Source organism: Bos grunniens, chromosome 27 (genome assembly GCF_055505025.1).
Source record: "Bos grunniens cultivar Pamir isolate PY7600 chromosome 27, Bosgru_T2T1.0, whole genome shotgun sequence".
Classification (NCBI taxonomy): domain Eukaryota; kingdom Metazoa; phylum Chordata; class Mammalia; order Artiodactyla; family Bovidae; genus Bos; species Bos grunniens.
In genome coordinates, this window is record NC_141191.1 from 6,877,135 (window position 1) to 6,886,950 (window position 9,816).

Below are 9,816 nucleotides of genomic sequence, written 5' to 3' on the forward strand. Positions count from 1 at the left end.
GTTTAATATAAACATAAAATCCTCTCAACTTGTCTATCTTTATTTATATGGTGTTTTCTGTGGGTTTTACTTTTTAATTATTCTGGATGGAATAAAATACCTCTATTCCTCCACAGCACCTAAACTGAGGTTTCACTTAGAGAGCTTCCCTACCCTGAGCTTTACCCTAGTCTCCTGTCTCTGTTAGTGCTCTTATAGTCTTTAATGTTTAGAGCATTAATCCATCTGTATTTATTGTGGGATATAAGGAATCATCTCATCTCTTTAATAGCTTATCATTCTCCACTGATTTTTTTTTTTTTTTTTTTGCATGCGGGATCTTAGTTCCCCGAGCAGGGAAGCATGGAGTCCTAACCACTGGACTGTCAGGGAATTCCCTCCATTGGTTTATAATGCCACCTTGAACCATCTCTTAAACTCCTACATATGCATAGGTCAGTTTCTAGATTTTGTTCTTATCCACTGATCTATTTATCTGTTCTGTGTTAATTATATACTGGATTTTTAGATTAGGTAGGAAAAAGCATCATCCTATTTGCAGTCTTCTCTGGCTTTCAAAAATGACATCCTGTCAGAAATCAATGTAAAAAATGGAATCAATGGGATTTTTACAACCTGGAAGAATATATGGCTGGATTAGTGTATAACCAAGTCTAGGGAAGCCTTTCTACCTGTGATTCAAAGTCCTGATGCAATAAAAGATGGGTATAATTTGAATATATAAGTAAAAACTTCTATAAGAAAAGTTAAAACTCAAGTTACAAACTGAGAGAAAGTATATGCAATACGTATCATGATTAAAGGGCTTACATTAAAATATGTCATAATAATCCCTAACTGTATTGTGTAGAGAATTAAGTGGTGTGCATGGTATCAGTGATAATTGTTACAGTTCCACCATATGTATTAATTACATTTATATAATGTGTATGATCTATATAACAAATATTAATGATCCTCCCTTCTGCAATTCAGTTCCCAGCTCAGACCACCTGTGAGGAGGTGCATTCATCTTGGAGGGCTCTGATTAAATTCTGGGGCACTGCCTTGAGCTACAACTAAGATGAGCTGTTTTTTTCTTCCATTTTGTTTTGTTTTGTTTTTCTTTTAGTCATAAAATAAGCCCATTTTTTTTTGCCTGTATCTCAAAACCGTCACAGCTTTCCATGTTCTATTGTTCATCATCCTGACTTCTTAAAGTCCTTCAGACAGTTGTTCACCCACTGGATAATGTTGCCGTCAATAAGTTAACTCTGTCAGTCCATGCTGACCACCCACTGCATGCCCCTCTCATCCCAACAGCAGCAGAAGGGTCGGGGGCAGTCAGCTCTCCAGTGTTGAGAGCACAGGGCTCCTGGAGCCGGCTGCAGGCCCACCTGTGCGGCCCCTCTCCTGCACCTGGGCTGGTCCCAGGCCAGGGCGCTTCCTGTGGTTCTCAAAAAACAGTTACGCTCTGCCCTGTACCAGCGAGTACTTGCCATAGCAGGATGAGAATTTGAGTCTCCCATGTCATGGACTGTCCACTGGACCGTTCCCCATGAAGGGCATGTCCAAGTGTGCTGCGTCTAAGACGTGGATTCCAAGCATTTGAAATGTTGCTGGTGCAGCTGAGGAGCTCAACTCTTGATTTCACTTTATGTTATTCTGCTTCACTTTAATTAGGCACGTGTGCCATTATGGACACAGATGTGTGGACCATGAAACCCAGGACACTGAAGATTTTAAATACGTTTAGTGTATCTATGATAAGGTTGGAAGAGGAAATGGCCACCCAGTCCACTATTCTTGCCTGGAGAAGACCATGGACAGAGGTCGCAGAGAGTCGGCCAGAACTGAGCAACTAACACTACTATGATAAGATTTTAGTCTTACCATATGCAGGCCATTATCAGTGCTAACTGCTTCTCTCCCTCTAGATTCGATCAGTCAGCACAAGGTCTGTGCCTCTGAGAACCACCTGCTGCCGTGATGAAGACACCTTCCAGCCCACAGCAGCTGCGAACAGCCCACCACTCGTCCTCGGCCACAGAAAGGATGCCTTCGTACGTCATCACGTTTGTGCGTGTGTGTGGTGTATGAAGACGCACCTTCACGTGGCTTTCTGACGTCTGACTGTGTGTCTCAGAGAAGTACTGACCCTCCTCTGTTGGGCCTTTTCTATATAAACCCAGTCTGTGTGTCCCAGAGACGATCATAATTAAGTCCCAGAATTTGTCATTGAAGCACTGTACTGTTAAATAAAGGGTGGAAATTAAATTGTGTTTATTAATGAGAACAAAGAGTCTGCTGGGTATGAAGGATGCTGGTCCGTTATCACAGTTACACCTTAGGTCCCTGAGATTCCTTTCAAAGCAATTAATGAAGACAGATGTCAGGAGCTGTAATTAATGATTATTAGCCCCATGGAAGTAGCCCTGGCTTCCGCGAGCTTAGTTTCTGGCGAGGAGAGCACCACCTGCCACAGACCAGGGTCCCCACTGGCCTCCAGGATGCCCACCATCCCCTGGAGGAGATGGGGATTCGGGATGAATCCTACACACGCGGCCGCTCAGCTTCTCTCAGAGAAAAACGCTCAACCCAGCGAGGCTGCAGGTGCTGCTGTGATGCCCTCATGATTCTGTTCCCTCATGTTACTCATCTCAGCTGTGATTTCTACCTCAAATAAATATCGTGTGCATGCATGCTAAGTCGCTCTGAGTGACCCTATGGACTGTAGACCCCTCGGGCTCCTCTGTCCATGGGGATTCTCCAGGCAAGAGTACTGGAGTGGGCTGCCATTCCCTTCTCCAGGAGAATCTTCCCGGCTCAGGGATTGAACCCATGTCTCTTATGTCTCCTGCATTGGCAAGCAGGTTCTTCACCACTACCGCAACCTAGAAAGCCCCAAATATCAAGTCTCAGCAAATACAAGGGATCTACGTCTAGAATAAACCTTAGAGAAGGCAACAACAATGCACATGGAAATAAGGAAGCGTTTTCTCTTGGTGTAAACATAGCATATGCCCCAAGCCCCTCTTAACACTGCTGCCCAGCAACCTTGAGCTCAGCACTGCTTGGCAAGCCTGGGTCCTTCCTCGCACCACGTACACCCTGTTTCATGATGTCATCCACTACATCCTGGGCTTGGCTACTTTGGGGCTCAGGTGTCAGTACTTTGGCAGAGCTCCCCTGACACCAGCAGTTCCTGGCAACAGACCAAAAATGTGCCGACTCCCGATGGGGACAAGCCACGGAGAACTTCATCCCCCAGCCGTGGGGCCACAGAGGACCACCCAGACAACGTGTCCACCCAGGCCTGCATCCTAACAGCAGAGTCCTGGTCCCTGATGCTGCCTGCCAGCAGCCACTTAGGATTCTCTTTCTAAACGCTGTCCCTTAGAAGGTCACTTGTCTGTGCCAGGATTTCCACTAAGCATTTTGTATGTGGTATCTTGTTTAATCCTCCCAGCAATCCTAAAAGTTAGTTACTACAAGTTTGCACCCCTTACCCAAACACAGAGGACTAAAAGTGTCTCCGAATTCTGAATTTTTTTTAATTTTGAAAGGTATGTGGCTCTCACCACTTCTATTCAATATTATATCAGAGATTCTACTGAGAGAAGGAGGCCAGAAAAGGGATTAAAGTCATGCAGACTGGAAATGAAGTAAAACTATCTCAGATAACATATACTACACGTAAAAAACAATAAGGAATTAAAAAAAAAAGATAATTCAAAAATGGAATTAAGAATACAACTCCATTTGCAACATCATCTAAAGTAAATAGGAATAAATTATACTGAAACCTACAAAAACATTTCTGGGAGAAATTAAAGACCCAAGTAATTGGAGAAATATACCAAGATGGATTAGAAGACTATTCATAAGAGAGCTAATTTTCCTCAAAATTGATTAATATAATATAATCATCAAAATGCCAGTTGTTGGTTTGTTGGTTTTTTTTTTTTTTACAGAATTTGAAAAGCTAATGCTAAAATGTATATGAAAATGCAAAGAAGGAAGTAATTTCTTAGAAAAAGACCAAAGTTAGGGGATTTACACTACCTGATTTCAAAATTTACTGGCATAAAGGTAGAATGCAAATCAAGGGAAAAGACTAGAGAATCTAGATATAAATCCTCATATTTATGGTCACCTGATTTCAACAAAGGTGCCAAGGCAATTCAGTGCAGTAAGATAGAAAAAAAAAAAAAACATATCCTTACCTCACATGCAAAAAGGAAGTGTACGGAGATCCCCACCTCACACCACACACACTGACCTCAGAGGGGCCAGAGCTGACTCAGAGTTTGTCAGCCACAGAACTGCTGGCATTTCCAACAGGATGATTCTGTGCTCTGAAGGCTGTTCTGGGCACTGTGGTACATGGAGCCCCATCACTGGCCTCTATTAGATGCCATTGGCACACTCCACCAGCTGTGACCCTCCAGACTGTCTTCAGGTATCCCCAGATATGCTCTGGAGATCAAAACTGCCCAGCTGAGAACCACTGACCTAAAATTGTTAAATGTCTAGAAGAAAACACAGCAGGCAATCGTTCTGAAAGGTTAGCAGGGATTTCCCACGTGTGACACTGAAGCACAATTCATAAAAAAATAAAATGAGCTGGACTGCGTCACAAGTACAAGTTTTGCTGTTTGAAAGAAACCATTTAGGAAAGTAAAAGACAAGTCACAGAGTAGGCAAAATATTTTCAAAACATATCTGATGAAGGAAGAGTGTCCAGACTATGTAAACAACTTCTATTCAGTGGCGGAAATCAAACCAATACTGTAAAGCAATCATCCTCCAATTAAAAACAGATAAAAACAGAAGAGAAGAATTTCTATTCATTAATAAGAAGACTGGCCAAAAGACATTTCCCACAGAGCATGTAGACGTGACGAAGTACATGATGTTCAACATCATTGGTCATTAGATGCAAAGTAAAATCACCCGGGGATGCCGCCATGCGCCGTCAGGAACGGCTGCAGCCAAGAATTCTGACAACGCAAGAGCTGACCACGTGCAGAGCCTAGGACTCTTGTGCACCGCTGGTATGGCTGTGTCATTCAGCAGTTTCCTTTGAAAACTAAACATACACATGTAATCCAGCACCTTTACTCCTAGGCGTGTACCCAAGAGAACTGAAAATGTGGCTGCAAGAGGACTTGCACACAATCGTTCATAGCAACATTATTCACACCAGCCAAAAGCTAGGAGCAGTCCATCAACTGATACGTGGGTAAACAAAACCTGCTATATCCACACCCTGGATCGCGGCTCGGCAATAAAAGACAGCAAACGATTGATAGAGGCAGCAACGTGAACCATCCCCGAGAACGGGGAAGGAGAAAGAAGCTACGTGCTGTGTGATTCCACTTAGATAACATTTCTCGAGAAGGCAGAACTATAGAGACAGAAAACAGATCTGTGGTTTCCTGCCTCGGGGTAGAAATGGGAATAGACAGCAAACATTTTGGGGATGATAGGAATATTCTAAAACTCGACTGATTTTGGTCATACAAGTGTATCCATTTACTAACATCATTGAACAGTACATTTTCTATGGTAAGTTTTACAGAGTGTGAATTATACCTCAATAAAGTTATTGAGGACAAACAAAGGTCCGTCTAGTCAAGGCTATGGTTTTTCCAGTGGTCATGTATGGATGTGAGAGTTGGACTGTGAAGAAGGCTGAGCACCGAAGAATTGATGCTTTTGAACTGTGGTGTTGGAGAAGGCTCTTGAGAGTCCCTTGGACTGCAAGGAGATCCAACCAGTCCATTCTGAAGGAGATCAGCCCTGGGATTTCTTTGGAAGGAATGATGCTAAAGCTGAAACTCCAGTACTTTGGCCACCTCACATGAAGGGTTGACTCATTGGAAAAGACTCTGATGCGGGGAGGGATTGGGGGCAGGAGGAGAAGGGGATGACAGAGGATGAGATGGCTGGATGGCATCACTGACTCGGACGTGAGTCTGAGTGAACTCCCAGAGTTCTTCTCTAGAAGTGATGTGATCTCTGGAAAGCAGAGTATCCACAGATAATGACAGAAGCCCCACAGCCCCCAGTCTACAACTGCCAAATCCAAAAGCACTGAAATAGAGGTTTTCTGAATGAGAGGCAAAAATCTGATCCGAGTGTCTGTGAGACGACCAGTAGTTCTGTGTGTCCCACTCTACGTGGTTTGTGTCGTGGGAGAAGCGGGAGACTGCGGCCTCCAAGCGCTCGGGGGTGGGGGTCAAGGAGCCACCGTGCTCACTCTCAGGGGAGTCCTTGGGGTGGGGGCTGACTGGTGGGTTCAGAGCTTGTTGGGAACAATTCGTGCAGACAGTAAAGAGGGCAGGAAGCAGGATCCCAAGAGGAGAGCTTGTGATGCAAGAGTCAGACACGACTGAGCGACTGAACTGAACTGGAAGTTATTGGCTCAGAAGAGGTAGCAAGAATACACAGAACAACTATGCAAAGAGGTTAACCCGGATAACCACAATGGGGTGAGCACTTACATAGAAGACAACATCCAGGAGTGTCATGTCAAATGGGCCTTAGGAAGCATCACTACAAACAAAACTAACAGAGGTGATGGAATTCCAGCTAAGCTATTTCAAATCCTGACAGATGATGCTGTGAAAGTGCTGCACTCAATATGCCAGCAAATTTGGAAAACTCAGCAGTGATCTGCTGCTAAGTCGCTTCAGTCATGTCCGACTCTGTGCAACCCCATAGACGGCAGCCCACCAGGCTCCCCCACCCCTGGGATTCTCCAGGCAAGAACACTGGAGTGGGTTGCCATTTCCTCCAATGCGTGAAAGTGAAAAGTGAAAGTAAAGTCGCTCAGTCATGTCCGACTCTTTGTGACCCCATGGACTGCAGCCTACCAGGCTCCTCCACCCATGGGATTTTCCAGGCAAGAGTACTGGAGTGGGGTGCCATTGCCTTCTCCACAGGACTGGAAAAGGTCAGTTTTCATTCCATTCCAAAGAAGGGCAATGCCAAAGCATGTTCAAACTACGGCACAATTACACTCATCTCACACACCAGCAAGGTAATGCTCAAAATCCTTCAAGCTAGACTTCAACAGTACATGAACCAAGAACATCCAGATGTACAAGCTGGATTTAAAAGACGAACCAGAGATCAAATTGCCAACATCCGTGGGATCATAGAAAAAGCAAGAAAAGTCCAGAAAACATCTGCTTCATTGACTATGCTAAAGCCTTTTACTGTGTGGATCACAACAAACTGTAGAAAATCCTTAAAGAGATGGGAATACCAAACCACCTTCTGCCTCCTGAGATATCTGTATGCAGTTCAAGAAGCAACAGTTAGAACCAGACATGGAACTACAAACTGGTTCAAAACTGGAAAATGAGTACGTCAAGGCTGTCTGTTGTCACCCTGCTTGTTTGACTTCTATGCAGAGTACATCATGGGAAACGCTGGGCTGGATGAAGCTCAAGCTGGAATCAAGATTTCCAGGAGAAATATCAGTAACCTCAGATATGCAGATGACACCACCCTTATGGCAGAAAATGAAGAGGAACTAAAGAGCCTGTTGATGAAGGTGAAAGGGGAGAGTGAAAAACCTGGCTTAAAATTCAACATTCAAAAAATGAAGAGCATGGCATCCAGTCCCATTACTTCATGGCAAATAGATGGGGAAAAATGGAAACAGTGACAGAGTATATTTTCTTGGGCTCCAAAATCACTGCAGATGGTGACTGTAGCCATGAAATTCAAAGATGCTTGCTCCTTTTAAGAAAAGCTATGACAAACCCAGACAGCATATTAAAAAGCAGAGACATTACTTTGCTGACACAGGTCCGTCTAGTCAAGGCTATGGTTTTTCCAGTAGTCATGTACGGATATGAGAGTTGGACCATAAAGAAGGCTGAGCGCCAAAGAATTGATGCTTTTGAACTGTGGTGTTGGAGAAGACTCTTGAGAGTCCCTTGGACTGCAAGGAGATCAAACCAATCAGTCCTAAAGGAAATCATCTCTGAATATTGGAAGGACTGATACTGAAGCTGAAGCTCAATACTTTGGCCACCTGATGTGAAGAACTGACTCATTGGAAAAGACCCTGATGCTGGGAAAGATTGAAGGTGGGAGGAGAAGGGATGACAGAGGATGAGATTGTAGGATGGCATCACTGACTCAGTGGACATGAGTTTGTGCAAACTCCAGGAGATAGTGAAGGACAGGGAAGCCTGGCATGCTGCAGTCCATGGGGTCACAAAAAGTCAGACATGACTGAGCAACTGTACAACAATGAATACAACCATCTTACCCTCTCCAATGCAAAATAATTTTTTTAAAAATATTTGCTAGTATCTATCACATGCAGGTGATTACCTTCATATTACCACAGTGGTCTTTAAAGGCAGAATCAATGTGATTCCAAGAAACCTTAAGTAACAGTTGTTTTCAGCCTTTGTTAAATGCCAGAACCCTTGAAGTGAGGTCGCATGAAAGCTGCAATAGACAGGACAGCTGTCAGGAGAACTGCTCTGGTTAAAGACTGAGGAGGGAGAGAGGTCCAGACCTTGGCCCAAAGGACCTGACCTTGTCCATGGGGTCACCCCCAACGGTGCCTCTGTGGATACTTCTGATGCGTCTCAAAACCACTCATCTGGTGCAGCCCTCCACTTCACTATCAGAGAAGCTGCCCCCTCCAAGATCATTCAACTAACGAGCAATAATGCTACAAAAACAGTCTAAACTCAGAACCCCTTACCCACACTGTGGCCACTCTTTGCATCAGAGATGGCACAAACTGAACCTGTCCGTGCATAAGGGATAGCCTTGATCAAACTCAGTAAACTGTTTGAAAGGCAAACAACACTGAGAAGGATGAACTTCAAATGAGGCGTCATCTGATGTCAGTGAAAGTGCCTTTGTGTTTGGCAAGCCACTCTCGTTATGTGCACCCAGTGCCACTGTTTTAATAGAACGTTTTTCACTGTGTGATACATTAAATAGTATCCTCTCATATTTTTATAAATGCCACTTAGGGGCTTAAAAGATTTAATTGCTAGATAGTTACTTAAAACCATGCCCCTTTGTAACTGTGTTTGAAAAGCGTTTGAGAAAACTCTGAGCTTGAGAACTTAAGGAAGGGTTTAAAGAGGACTTCTCACACTCAAACGTGAATTTGCTCTGTGAAAAGGCAGATTGCGGTTCTGTAGATCTGGGCAGGGCCTGAAATGTTGCGTTTATAAAAAGCTCCCAGATGATGTCATGGAAGCTGCTTGAATAGCGAGGATCTAGAATACTCAGGGGGATATGATAAATGCAGACAATATTTCATTGTAGACAGGAATTGATGATTTGGTGATTTTAATGTCTTTTTCAATCAAATTTTGTTTCTAGCAGAGTGTTGCAAATATGCTGTAAAATTCCTGTCGAGGTATTGCTGTGAAAGTGCCTAGGGCAGGGACTCTCAACCCTGACAGAACGTTAGAATCATCTGAGGAGTTTAGAAATAAACAATCGAACTTTACTAGTGGTTCAGGGGTTAGGACTCTGCCTGACGATGCAGGGGACACAGGTTCAATCCCTGCTCCCGGAGGATTCCACAGGCTGTGGGGCGGCAAAGCCCAAGCGCTGCAACTGCCAAGCCCTCATTCTAGAGCCCGTGCTTCCCAACAAGAGAAGCCCGAGCGCTGCAGCAGAGACCAGCGAAGCCGAATTTAAATCAATTTAATTCAACAAAAAGCATTAAAAATGCACAATCATCAGGGGTTCTGACTTAGCTCATCTGAGCATCCATATATTTAGAGGGTGGTGGATTTCTCTGTGAGAGAGTCATTTCCTAGGCAGGTTGATAGGGAG

The 9,816-nt window shown here is 44.1% G+C and overlaps 1 protein-coding gene across 24 annotated transcripts in view; it reads left to right on the forward strand.

The window, feature by feature from the left end:
- The window catches only part of MCPH1 (microcephalin 1), a 232,385-nt gene extending 230,129 nt beyond the window's left edge, over positions 1 to 2,256 (forward strand). For 23 of the 24 annotated variants that reach the window (XR_015155995.1, XR_015155994.1, XR_015155997.1 and 20 more), the window contains one exon: positions 1,917 to 2,256. Coding sequence is in view for 20 of the 24 variants with exons in the window: in XM_086379742.1 (XP_086235868.1) it covers positions 1,917 to 1,969 (53 nt within the window). In the remaining 4 variants the exon portion in view is untranslated. Of the gene's footprint in view, positions 1 to 976; positions 1,162 to 1,916 lie in introns of those variants that run through there. The other variant, XM_086379743.1, reaches the window with a different exon arrangement.
- The last annotated feature ends 7,560 nt before the right edge of the window (positions 2,257 to 9,816 follow it).